The sequence below is a fragment of the Crocuta crocuta genome, unplaced genomic scaffold (assembly GCF_008692635.1).
Source record: "Crocuta crocuta isolate KB4526 unplaced genomic scaffold, BGI_CrCroc_1.0 scaffold3, whole genome shotgun sequence".
NCBI classification, from domain to species: domain Eukaryota; kingdom Metazoa; phylum Chordata; class Mammalia; order Carnivora; family Hyaenidae; genus Crocuta; species Crocuta crocuta.
In genome coordinates, this window is record NW_027529934.1 from 16,658,876 (window position 1) to 16,672,401 (window position 13,526).

At 44.7% G+C, this 13,526-nt stretch overlaps 1 protein-coding gene across 3 annotated transcripts in view; it reads right to left on the bottom strand.

Annotated features, from left to right (window-relative positions):
- Positions 1-13,526, bottom strand: part of RABGAP1L (RAB GTPase activating protein 1 like) — a 674,356-nt gene that overhangs the window by 14,132 nt on the left and 646,698 nt on the right. For 2 of the 3 annotated variants that reach the window (XM_077763327.1, XM_077763329.1), the window contains 2 exons: positions 8,253-8,363; positions 1,429-1,533 (listed from right to left, as the gene is read on the bottom strand). In XM_077763327.1, coding sequence (XP_077619453.1) covers positions 1,429-1,533; positions 8,253-8,363 — 216 coding nt within the window. Of the gene's footprint in view, positions 1-1,428; positions 1,534-8,252; positions 8,364-11,744; positions 12,153-13,526 lie in introns of those variants that run through there. The other variant, XM_077763330.1, reaches the window with a different exon arrangement.

The following is a 13,526-nucleotide window of genomic DNA, read 5'->3' on the forward strand; positions in this document are numbered from 1 at the left end:
AATTTCTCCAAACTATGGTTTCCTTATCTGACAAATGAAGAGCATAATTGCTATCTCACAAAGGCACCATGATGATTAACACAGGATATATGCACACACACGTGCACGCACACACCCCTCCACATACACACAAAGGGAGGGAAGACGCATGGATTAAACTAATTAATCTGCAGGGGCTCCTGGGTGGCTCAGTCTGTTAAACAGAGTCCAACTCTTGATCTTTGTTCGGGTCACGATCTCATAGTTTATGAGTTCAGCCCTGCATGGGGCTCCATGCTGACAATGTGGAGTCTGCTTAGGGATTCTCTCTCTCCCTCTGCCCCTCCTGCTCTTTCTCTCTCTTCTCTTTCTCTTTCTCTAAAAATAAATAAATAAACTTAAAAATATAAACTAATTTACTTGCCAATAGCTTCATTCTTTACCTAAAGTACTGAATTGGGCCCCAAAAAGACAGGAGGTAAAGAAAAAGACAAAACCCATCAAAGGGCTAGTTCAAACAGGATAATCAGGTCCTGAAAATTTTTGAGTGGGTAAAAAATCTTGGTCCACGCTAAATGCCAAGAGTCATTTCATCATTTTTTTTTTTTTTTTTTAANTCCATTCATCAGTAAGTTGAGTGGACTGTTTTCTGCTTGGATGCAGGTCTTTGAAATGCTCTGTGTCCTGTTTATATTTAGTATTATGGATATCTTGGCATGAAACTCATTAAAACAAATGAGTTAATCATGCCTGGTGGGGACTGACAGACGGATGACACTGGTGAGGCAGCCTTCTTTTTCTTACAGAAGCCGGAAGCCTCAACTCTTTGGGAAGAGAGGCCCCTCCTGTCACTTATCTGGAACGCCTTTGCCATGGTGGCATCTGCCATTGCAGCCGACCGGCCTCACAACTCGTACAAAGACTGGAGGCGCTAATGAGGCTGGATCCCAAAGGGCTCCCTTTTCTATTCCCCAGGGAGTCAGGGCTCAGAGCTCTGCCAGGGACGTTTGCTGGCACGCCTTCTATGCCATGAATCAGGAAGATCGAGCGTGACTGACTGAGGCAGCTCGCAGAAGAGATCTCTGTGGGCTTTCTGCCTCATAATCCTCCTAAACTACTGCTGAAGTCAATTACCTTGGAGATAACACACAGACTGTGTGGATTTGTCGAAGCTCTTGGATCGCAATTCCAAGTTACTAAACTTGGAGAAAACTTAACACTCTCACTAGACATCTGAGTCAAGGCAGATTCCTCAAAGCTGTTCGAGGGTAAAGATGCTGCCTCCTCTGCTCACGCCCTTCGAGAGAAATGTCGAGACCCATTGCTACTCACATGTACTGCTTCAGCCCTTGATTTAGAATAGGTTTAATTTCACTTCTAGCTTAAAGATTCATCAACTCCACACGCTGATCCACCTGTGTAAAGAAAAGGCCCGCCTGTGCCCTTTACCTGGGCCGTCTCTTCCTCTTGCTTCCTCTTCTCTTCTTCAGCCTCCACCAGCCTCTGTTTGGTCAGGAGGAGCTCCTTATTCAACACATCTGCCTTGTCTTCTGCCTGTAAATCAGAGCACATCACAATGGTAAAGAAGGTGAAGGAAGTGTGTGTATCCTTCCTCCAAACCTCATCTCTAGTTACGACTGTTGCATCCCTACCAAAAGCCATTTCTGCCCTCCTAGCTCACTCGGGGGTGGCCACTTTCATTGAATGCCAACTAGAGAGCAGACCCTTGGCACACCCCATCTCTGATCCTCACAACAAGAATTATCTTACATATGATGACAGGAAAGTCTGCAGAGACCAAATAACCTGGCTGGGGCAGACATCTAATCTCAGAGCCATGACGTGAATTCAGAAGTGAATGGCATCAAAGTGCATGCTCTTTCTAAACGCGTCTTGCACATTTTCAGATGTCACAACAGCAGTCACTCTGAGACTGTGTAGATGGACTGGATGTAGAGGTGGAGCCTCATATGGAGGCTTCTAGCTGTTAGTGCATGGGGAGTGGGGGGTGGAGTCAGAGAGGAGACGGGCTGATCCATGGACAACAGTTAGGTGAGAAAATTCAAAGACCAGTAGAGGTAAAACGGCTCACGAGGCCAATCCCACAGGACAGTAAGGAGAAATTAAGACCAAAAACCCATGACAGAGAGAGCCATGAGGAAAACTGGGACCAGCAATGCAAACAGAAAAGACCATGTTCCTAGAATGGCCAAGAAAAGCTCAGAGAAAATGCTCCGGTCTTAACTTGGATACAGAGTCCAGTTAACCAGGAAAGCACCAGGTGTGTATTTAACCTAGTTAACACGTGCCTACTGCATACTCTAGACCCTCACCTCACTCTTGAGGTCTCAGCTCCAAGTTCACATCTGCAGTGAAGCAAGGCCTGAGCCCTGCCCCACTTATCCTCATCTCAATCAGCTTCTCACCCGCATCTAAATTAGTTTCTCTGCTCAAATCTCTCCAATTTCCCTTGATAGCACTTAGCACAGTCTGTAATGACAACTAGATGTATGATTTATTTGTACTGCCCACTAGACTTTCAGCCCCGAGAGGCAGGAACCAGGCCTCTTTCGCTCCTCGCTACTTCCCCAGCACCAAGGCCAGCACCAGGTACAGGTGGTGCTCTGGAAGTATTTGATGAATGAACGGATGTGGCTCTCCATGTCCCCGCCCAAGCAAACTGTGTGGAGTGGAGGTGGCGGAGGGCCACAGGATGAGTTCAATAGAGAAAACTGCAGACGCAGAGGAGAGGCAGCTATTTGAAGAAGCTACCCCTGGCTGACAACAGCAAAACATTATCCAAGTAATCGTAAAAACTGGCCAGGTGGCCTTGTGTCTGTGTTTCACCGTATCGCCCACACGTCCAGATGGCCAGGCCAGCACAGTCTGCTGGGTCCTGACATTCCAGCTTCTCTGTTCCACCTTATAGCTCCTGATGTCCCCATAGTCCAACGGTTACAGTTCTGTGTTCAGATAATTTGCATCGATTGGGTAGCTGAGGCGAAAAAAATCCCTCTTAAAGACTTTAAAATTTGTTCTGATAACATTGGATTTTACAGGGGAAATCTACATGGCGAAAGAACATCCTAAAATTAGAGGTGGGCAAAATATACACTGTAAGTTAAGTCTTCCTAAATTGTAAGAGATCTCATGTAGATTATAGAAATTCAAAACAGCAAATTCTAGGGCAGCCAGCCAGGTGACTGCAGTCAAAGCAGGGAATGCCTCCCCAGCATTGCTGATGGAGGCTCACAGGACAGCAAATCAAGAAGAGCTACACAGACCATTTCAGCGTTCTTGAAAATCTAACCAAAATCTAGCTCCGTATAACTTCAGCCCACTGGCTCAAGTTCTAACCCAGCACATCTGAGCAAGAGCCCTCCTACTAAAGAAGGGTCCTCGTGTGGTAGCCCCAGCAATTTCCATGTGGTGAAGAGAATATTCCTTTTATAATACACACTATGACATTCCAAAGTGAATGTTATTCTAAGTTCGGTCTCTTAAAGAGATTCACCCCCAATTTTTAGCCGTTTGTAAATTTCTGAATAGTCCATGCTATCTGGACATTAAAGCTTCTTAAATTGTACATTGTACCTAGAATTTTATTTTATAGTTTTGGAACATGAAAGGAATGTTTCCAACATCTACAGAAATTGCTGTGGGTCCCATGTTTGAAGAGCACCAGAATTTCCCAGGAAGCTTCCTCCAAAGTCTCTCCTCTATGGTTAACAGTAAAGTCGGATAGATTCTGCTGCTCATCAGGATGGGACTAAATCTGAAAAAACTTGGTTCTCCTTCCAAAAGCAGTCTTCTGGGTCTCTTTACAGCCAACTTCTACACCTCACTTAAGTAGAAGTCATCTTTAGCGTTAAATGAATCTCTAGGAACGTAATCCTAAACAGATAGATCCTCAAATTCTATCTTTGAACTCAAATTGTAAACCCTTCACCATACTTTGTTAAGATCATTGTCATAAGTCTTCTAGTCACTTACCAACATCGTATAGTGCCTTATTGATGTGGGGACTTCTAATTGCTACGTAAGGCTTCTATGACCTACATACGAGAGGAAAAAGCACCGCCATTTGTGATTTAATCACAAGTCAACCAGTAACCTCATCAAAAGGTTCATTTCTCACATCAGGGATGAAGACCTTTCAGACCTGATTTCTCAGAGAACTAGCCAAGGCAGTTGTTCAGTTTACAACAAAACAAAAGACTCTGCCACTCATTACATGGAGCTTCTGGTCAAACACAGAACTTGCTGTGGTTAGAAGGACTAGGCATGGTCTTCAGTGGGAAAGTACTGGCTGTGTCTCTTCTGTTTGTTCCTGGGGAAGGGCTTGAAGGCAGGTAGCAGCAGAAACTGCAGTGAAGATATTGTATCTTTTTTATACTATCAATCACTGAGAAGTCCATATTTCAAGTGTCTGATGGAGAGCAAGTTGTCAAAACAGAAGCCTGTGTCAGACGGAAAAACGAAGGGCCTTTGGTGCCCAGGATGCCCGAAGCTGGCACTAAAATGACAAGGGTAAGGACTAATTTATTTTTAAAGAGCACCTAATTACTGAATTAGTGTTTTTTTTTTTTTTTTTTTTTTTTTTTTTGCTTTAGGTATTGTCTTGAATACAGTCTGCGTTCATGTTTGTTTAATGTTTGCCAAAGTTTGGCTGTTTTAATGAAGAGACTGGATTTTGATAAAAGTGGGAATGGAAAAGTACGGGGCCAAGAGGTGAAGGAGGAGGGGCTGGTGCCCTTCCTGTCTGGCTGCAGGGCGGGACACCCAACCTGAACGCACAGCTTTTTGACAGGCAAATAAACCCCGCTTGGGCAGAAACTGCAAAATCCCATGTTAGGAGGAGATACACTAGAAACAGCAAGTTCTTCTTTCACATACAGTTTTTAAAAAAAATTTTTTTAAATGTTTATTTATTTTGAGAGACAGAGAGAGACAGAGCATGAGCAGGGAAGGGGCAGAGAGAGAGGGAGACACAGGATCTGAAGCAGGCTCCAGGCTCTGAGCTGTCAGTACAGAACCCGATGCAGGGCTCGAACACACAGACCTCAAGATCATGACCTGAGCTGAAGTTGGATGCTTAACCGACTGAGCCACCTAGGTGCCCCAGATAATCAGTTTTAATAGGCCGGGGCCAGATCTTATTTACTCCTTTAAAAAAGTGGGTATAAAGGGAGGAAATAAGAGAAAGAGGGAAAAATGATACTTTTCTTCAGGGACTAATATCCAGTATCTAGATGAGCTATCTCCGTAGGTGCTCAATAATCAATTATTTCAGGATTCCCCACGTAGCAGTCTTTCCAGAGTGATCCACAAAATAGGCTTTTCTTCATGGTGTAATATTTTTTAAGTAATATATTTTCTCTGATTATTAAAAAGGTATGGGGCACCTGGGTGCCTCAGCTGGTTAAGCCTCGAACTTCAGCTCAGGTCACAATCTCGCGGTTTGTGAGTTCAAGCCCCATGTCAGACTCTGTGCTGACAGCTCAGAGCCTGGAGCTGCTTCAGATCCTGTGTCTCCCTCTCTCTCTGCCCCTCCCCTGCCTGTGCTCCCTCTCTCTCAAAATAAATAAACATTAATAAAATATTTTTAAAAAAGGTATAATGCATACTTAACCAAGGGTGGCTAAGTATTTAAGATCTTATAAAAGATAAAATAACTGAAAAAATAAATGTATAAAGATGAATGTAAAAATTAAATGTACTCTTTTTAAATTTTTTTAAATGTTTATTTATTTTGAGAGAGGGAGAGAGACGGAGACAGAGCATGAGCAGGGGAGAGGCAGAGAGAGAGGGAGACACAGAATCCGAAGCAGGCTCCAGGCTCTGAGCTGTCAGCACAGAGCCCGATGCGGGGCTCGAACTCATGAGCAAGATCATGACCTGAGCTGAAGTTGGACATTCAACCAACAGAGCCACCCGGCGCCCCAAATGTACTCTTTTTTAAAATGTTTATTTCTTTTTGAGAGAGAGTGTAAGCCTGAGTTGGGGATGGGCAGAGAGTGAGAGGGGGGACAGAGGATCTAAAGCTGGCTCTGTACTGACAGCACAGAGCCAGATGTGGGGCTTGAACTCACAAACTGAGTTCACGACCTGAGCTGAAGTTGGACGCTTAACTGACAGAGGCAGCCAGGTGCCCCAAGTTAGATACACTCGTATCACTCACAGATAATATCTGGTACTAATATTTTGATGTATTTCCTTATAGGCTTTTTCCTTTTGAAGTAGATTTTGGCTTCGTTTCCTACCATCGCTCTATGCCAGCCATATCCCTTGCTATTTAGATGCAAGCATTATATACGGATAAATGTATGGTTTTAAAAAACATGAGAACATCATCTTCCCCTTGTTTTTAAAAAAAATTCCAAAAAGACCTTTTACAGATCTACTTTCATTCTCCCCTTCTATTGGAAATATACATCATTTCTACATTTTATTCTTCCAAGTAACACAGTAGTCAACAATCTTACACACATATTTTTGATCAGGTCTCTGTTTTTGTTAGGATGGTTTTCCAAGTCAGAGCGTCTATGTCATTTTCCTCATTTATTAAATGTAAGATTAAAATAATACCTGCTTCATGGAGTCATCAGTGAGATTAAATAAGATAATGCTTATGAAAGTGCTAAATATAGTCCTTAGTGCATAGCAGACACTCAGTGGATATTTCATTTCATTACTTTTTAATCCTTTTAAGGGCTTGATAGATAGTATCAAATACACTTCCCCCAAAACTTTCAATGTACAACTCCTTCTAGTGAATTTCACCGCATCCCCGCAGAGCCCAAATGCTTAGAAGGCTTTTTCCTTCAGTTATCCATCGTAAGGAAACTATTAACGGGCACCAGACTCAAAATGACAGAATCAGATGTGAGTCAGGCCGTTAGGATGAAACTAGAATTTCATCATAGGACTGCCTATGAGACCGCAGTCTCATTAACACAGAAAGGTACCAGCTGAGGTCGGGCTGGTTACAGCCCTGACGGAACGGAGGGCCTCTGTCTTCTTCGGTTCTGGCTCTCCTGGTCACACATCTTTCACGCCACCTCTACCCACTTCGCAGCAGCCTGGCTGCATGGTTTGGTGGTAAAAGGGGCCACCCCGCCCCTGCCGCTCCACCAGGCTGTGTTTCTACCTTCCACATCCTGTGTCCCCCACCCTCCCGCCACAGTTTCTGTTTTATTTTCAGATTCCTTCAGCCTCCTCTTCTCCTTTAGCACTATTTTCCTTAATAGTCGTCTTTTCGCGCATCTTACTGTGGCTGAAACTTTGGAACTGCAACATTACTATGGGAACAAGGAGTTGAGGGAGGGACCTCTTTTAAACACTTAACTCATTTCTTCCATTTCAGACATTTGATCATCTTTATGTTATTGGATTGTATTTTAAATGTTGTCTCAGTGAGCAGTTCAACAGTATAAGGCTCAGTTTTTCGGACCCCTGGCGCCATTTGTGGGGAAGATTCACTTTTTAAGTCAGAAAAGAGGGATAATTTTAAATCCGCACAAGACTCCTTCCATCTTGCCAACTACCTTTGAAAACACTAGCAGTGGAAAACAGGACGTCCTAAAGCTGTCGGCACTGGTGGAAAGAACCAGGGAAGGTGAACGATTTAAGGTCTTCGTAGCAACAGCTAGCATTTCTGGAACGCACACTGCTCAGGTGCTTTGCCTTATTCATACCCATAGGCAGGGTCAGAACCGCCCAGGGTAGTGGGGTTTGGGGAACAGCAATGCCAGGATTCACACCCAGGCGGCCTTGGCCCTGGGACGCCTGCCAATCCAATAACACACACGTCTCAGTGTATATACTCCGTATAAAATCTTCACATTTATTGTAGAGAACTCTTTTGTTCCACAAAAAAAGTGCCTCCCAATGTATAGAAGTGTATAGAAGGGCACCCGTATACTCTCGGTGACGGGTACCTCCAGGCAATAATGCTGGCAGCCCTTGGCTTAGTAAAAGTACCAATGAAGAAAAGAGACACCGGAGAAGTTGAGAGGTATAAAAAAATACGTCGCACATGCCGTTTGGAAATAACCCAAAGGGTTTGTTCTCAAAGGCTCTGTGCCTTCTGCCCTCTCCAGTCAGCACAAACTGCCCCCTGCCCCCCATCGCCCACCCCCTCCTCCAGCAGCCAGCCACTCGGTGTCAAGGACAGCATGAGCCCCCGCGGGACTGCGGTTGAGAACAACGCGGTCCTCCCCCTTGAGGAGGTCTTCGCGGTGTGATTTCAACCTAGCGAACGACATGTTTACCTGATCCAGGTCATTTCGCAGAGCAATTTTGCTGGTGACCAGTTCATGGGCGAGGTCATCGTTCTCTTGTTCCAGCCTCATGCTGGCCTCCTGGAGTCTCCGGTTCTCCCTCTGCAGGGAAAGAGTGACAGCCAGAGGCGGGCATNTCCGAAGGTGAAGAAAGGAGAAGGCGCGAGTGGCACAGGGAGGCAGGACTGCTGGCTGTCTGGGAAACGACAGTGAGTGAAGCTAGCGGTGCAAGTGCGCCTCTCTGCCCAGTGACACTCGCAACTGTCCCTCCCAGGCTCTTTAGAAAAGGCTTCATTATAAAACACGTGCCACTAAAGGCAAAGGCTCCCAACGCCTCCCCAGTCCTGTGACGCTTTCATCTACACCCAAAACACAGACACAGGTCCTCCTCTGTTCGAAAGGTGCACAAATCCTGCCCTTGACCTCAAGGGAAACGGCACAACACAGAAAGGGGGAAATGGGGGGAAACCGCTAGATATTTCTTCACACTGTTTTTCCGATATCAGAGTTCCAATTCGTGGAATATACTTAATTAAGAACATCAATCAAGATTCAGGATACAGGGCTGGGGGACTTTGGTGTCAGCGGACCTTTCCATTCACGGGGTAAAAACACCTTTCTGAACACCAAGTTTTGTATTAGTAAAAAGCAACAGTCTTTACCACAAGGTCTCTAAATGTCTGTCTGAGTGTTTTTAAAACTGCAGATTAAGAGGTCCTGGATAAAAGAAATCACTGAGCTGTTTTTTTTTCTTCTTCTTCTCTTGAACTCCCAGGAAATATCTGGAAGAAATCATGTGATGAAAGGCCCAAGTCACATTCTTGCGAAGAAAGGTCTCCCCTGCACTGGCCATTTATGAACTGTGTATGTTCACATCCATTTTCAGAATAGCACTTTACTGTCTTCCACTGCAAAGTATCAAAAGTGCTTTTTAAATTTTTTTTGCTACTGTTAGCAGTTACAGGAGATCCAGAGAGCTGCCAGGAAAGACTTCAACGTGAGGAGACCTTCCTGTTTTTCAGATTTATACTCCTAACGGTGTTTTCTGCAAGGGTGGCAGAAACTGAGACAAAGCAGTGCTGCTCAGCCAGAAGACACATCTATGTGCACAGCACAGTGTGTGGGGTGGAGTGACTCTCATTTTCCATAGAACCACCCGGGGTTGGTTACATGGGAAAAAGAGAGCCTAACTGCTGTTTTTCTTTGTGTTTTTTAAAAGAAGGGCTAAGAAAGCGATGGTGAGGGGAGAGCCCAAGACTTTCATGGAGGTAGAGGGTTCCCCAACAGGGCCAGCGGTGAGGGGGGGGGCAAAGGATAAACCTCGTGTTGCCGAGAACCTGCAGTGTCTATTTCTGTCTTCTCTCTTGGGAAAGGAAGACTGGGAGAGCTGGGGAATGCCAAAACACTTTAATGTTTATTTATTTATTTTGAGAGGGAGAGAGTAGGGGAGGGGCAGAGAGTGAGGGAGAAAGAGAATCCCACACAGGCTCCATGCTGTCAGCACAGGGCCGGACTCGAGGCTTGAACTCAAGAACCCTGAGATCACAACTTGAGCCAAAATCAAGAGTCAGGCGCTTGACTGACTGAGCCACCCAGGCGCCCCACCAAAACATTTCTGAAAAACAAATCTATGATAGAAGATAAAAATGGTCCAAAATCTCTTAAATACTTTTAAATAAATCCATAATAGAATTCCATGCAGCGTTAAAATTAAGGGGTAAATATCTAACAATAAAAGAAACGTTTAAGCCACCTTATAGAAATAAAAAAGACAAGTAACTAGAAAATCTCATTTTCCTAACAACATAAGTAACATTCTTAATTGTGGGTAGTGGATTTATTTTTACGGTTGTCTTTGTACTTTACGAATGTTTAAGTTTTCTACAGTGAATACCTAATACAGGTGTTTGAATGTTGTTTAAAAAAAATCAAGCGCCATTCAGAATTTCAATTCCAATGAAAACGATAAAATGCCCAAATGAGAAGTTGTTAAAATGCCCTCCTTTTGGAAGCTCATATTCTACCGGAAACCATACTGATCTTTCTTTTTTGACCAAGATACAATGTAACCTCCCCAAAGCATGGCCTTGCCAAGAACCCTTTCCCAGGATGTTCCTGCAAAGACAGTGTATGTATTTGTAGGGACACACTGCACTCATCACATTCTGTCTGTCCCCTCCATCTATAGAAGTTCTAACCTCCATAGGAAGTATAATAAAAGGAGAGACTAACGTATACATCAAGGGCATCTCCAGCTCAATCTTCCAATCTTTGCTGAAGCAATCCAAACTCTAACGGAGGCCGGAGAGTTAGTCTTTTACCCTGGTTATGTCTAAATATCACTCTTTTTTGTGGAACCAACGTGCATTATTTGTTGAAAACTTAGAAATTATACATATATATAAAGGGTTTTATAAACTTTTCCAGTTCATTTCCTCCTCGCCAGGAACGAGCAGCAATACCCAGCCCCTTTTCCTCACAGCTCAGTTCCCAAAGCAGACCGCTTGAGCCCGGGAGTGAGTATTATCTTCCTCTGACGAACCGCCTGAAAAACCTTGGTGACGCTACTGTGATATCTATTCCTGAATGAGGCGCCTGGTCCTACTACAATCGTACTCGCAGGGCTCCAAGATAGAGTCCGCTCCACTCTTACTTACGTCACAGTCATTAAGCACCAGCGACAACGTGGCAGCCACCAGTTTTTCAGGTCACAAGGACAGATGCTTGGTGGTGGCAGTGGTGGTGGTGGGTGGGTGTGTGTGTGGGAAAATAACCTGCAGGCAAAGTTGCACAGGAAGAGCACTTTGTTCCAAGTGTTTTAAAGATGCAGCAGGTGGCTCCATCACTGCCGCTTGCAGATAAAGGCCTGATGGGTGATGTTATCTAAGGAGCCAAGAGCTCAGCTGGAACGTTCCCATCACCCCGGGGGCACAGGGCGGGGTGGGGGTGGGGGGTGGATCTGGAAGGAACCGTGAATGTCTGANCAGCCCTTTCCCGACGGCCCAAAACTGTTTTCCCCGGACCTGACTGATGCAGGAGAAAAGTTCACCTTGCTGCTAGAACGGAGCAGAAAGTTCCGTCCGGATGGGCTGGGTCCACTGTGAGATGTCAGCGAGGGCGGCCCACCCGAGCGCGCCCGGGAGTCCGCCNGGTGCCCAGCGGTGCCCAGCGGCTCCAAGCCCGGCGACACCGTGGGCAGAGCGCTGCCCTCCCCTCTCCGAGAAGCCTGCCGGAGACGCTGCTTACGGAGCCCGGAGCACCCCCACCGCACTGTCCGAAACCTCCTCCATCTCCCACACCTGATGCCACCCGAACAAAGGGACAACACTGTCCTTCGTGCCCCCTTCCCCCTGGCATGGGAGCCGAACGGCTGGGGAAGTTTGCTTAGTAATTTCTGGGAGGAGGATACTGCATTTTTCAGACAGACAGATGCCGCTATCACAGACATAACACAGATTAAAAAAAAAACAAAACAAAACTTACCTCCTCAAAAGTCATAGACCAACTACCGTTTTCAATCATAGGTACAAAGACAATTGAAAAAAAAACAAAACAGAATATCCAATGAAACTGCACACCTATTGATACATTTACAAAACGGCAATAACAAAAGCAGACACTCGTCAATGCTGTTTTGCTATTTTTGTTTTTCCTTAGAGTGGCATTTACTCCAAGTTCTCTCTCTGACTGCAAACATTCACTGGAAGAAAGTGTACTTGAGGCAGCCAGTGGGCAAGTCTGAACTCAGGAAGAGGATACGCGGCCGCCCCTCCCTCTCCACGCTGCCATCGGTAGTTCGCGTGCTGATGGAAGTGCTGCCGGTGGAACCCTCAGCAACTCCGGTGGGAGCTGTTTAGACTGTGTTACTAAAGCTGGGTGGGAGGAACTTCCTTCCACGACAAGGTCAGAAGCCTTGCAAAACAGTTCATCTTCGGGCAACAGAATGACATGGCCGGGGAGGGGAACGCTTCTAGTTCTCTTCTGCTTCTTGGGGGCTGGGCGGTGGGTAAGGCAGTAGGAGGGATGGGGAACGTCATTTACTCCGTGAGAAACCAGAGAAATGTGAACTGGCATTCAGAAGAAAATAAACTAAGCCTTACAGGAAAAAATGACGGGGATAGAGGCAGCTTCATAAACTCCAGCTCAGTATTTTGGGTGTGTCGTCTGCTGCTATAATGAATTCTTGGCACAAGTTTTTAGAGACATTTAAGGGTCAGGCGGAAATGTTTTCCTAAAAGATCCAGTACGGTTTTATTAGCAACAACACACTCAACTCTCACATATTTTCCTTTGGGTAATTCTTTCAAGAGTTGATAATTATCATCATCAGATTTCAGCAAACAGTTTTTTGACATTCAGAGACAAATGCCTACAGATGAAATGTTTAAATGTCTACGTTGTCTGCAGATGAAGATTTGAGAGAGAAAATCTGGATATTTGAAATCATTTTATGCTCTTCCTTTACCCAACATATCCAATTTATCTTTCTGGTAGAAATTTTTAAAAATTTAAATGTCAAACTAAAAACAAAATCTTGTTAGTAATAACTAACTGGCAGTTGGCAAACCAGACTGCAGTTCTCCTAGCATTTAAAAAACAGTCTTAGCTTATACTCTAGCACAGGGGTCAACGAAGTTTTCATAGCAATGGCCAGACACTAAGCATTTTAGGATCTGCAAGCCACAAGGTCTTTGTTGAGCCTACTCCAACTCTGCCACTGTCGTGCAAAAGCAGTCCTGGGCGATGATTAATAAACAATGGGTGTGGCTGTGTTCCAATAAAACTTTATTTACAAAAACAGGCAGTGCGCCGATCTGTCCCACAGGCCACAGTTTGCAGATCCCTGCTCTAGCATACAAATCAAAATTTAAAAAAGCAAACAGGTTACCGATAATGTCAAAACATGTTAGTGTGACATCATCTTCTCAGTACTATTTTAACAGGAAGCAAAGCTTACTAAAAATTGAATAAAACTTTTTGAGAATTAATTCTGAAGATCATCAAAAAGCACACATAGAAATTTTTAATATGCATAACAATTTTACTTCCCTCAAGTATTAAGTATAACTCAACCAGCAAAGAGGCATCGTCAGAAAGCACCTTCTCCTTCTTAGCCAATTCGTTCAAGAATCCTCAATAGGGCTTAGGCTTGCAATTTCCACCATCTCAGGACAATGAGTTCATTGGATTATCCACACTCAAAAAGACTGGCGGCCTTCTGAAGTTTATCCCGAAGTTATCACAGGCAGACAGAAACCATGCTCT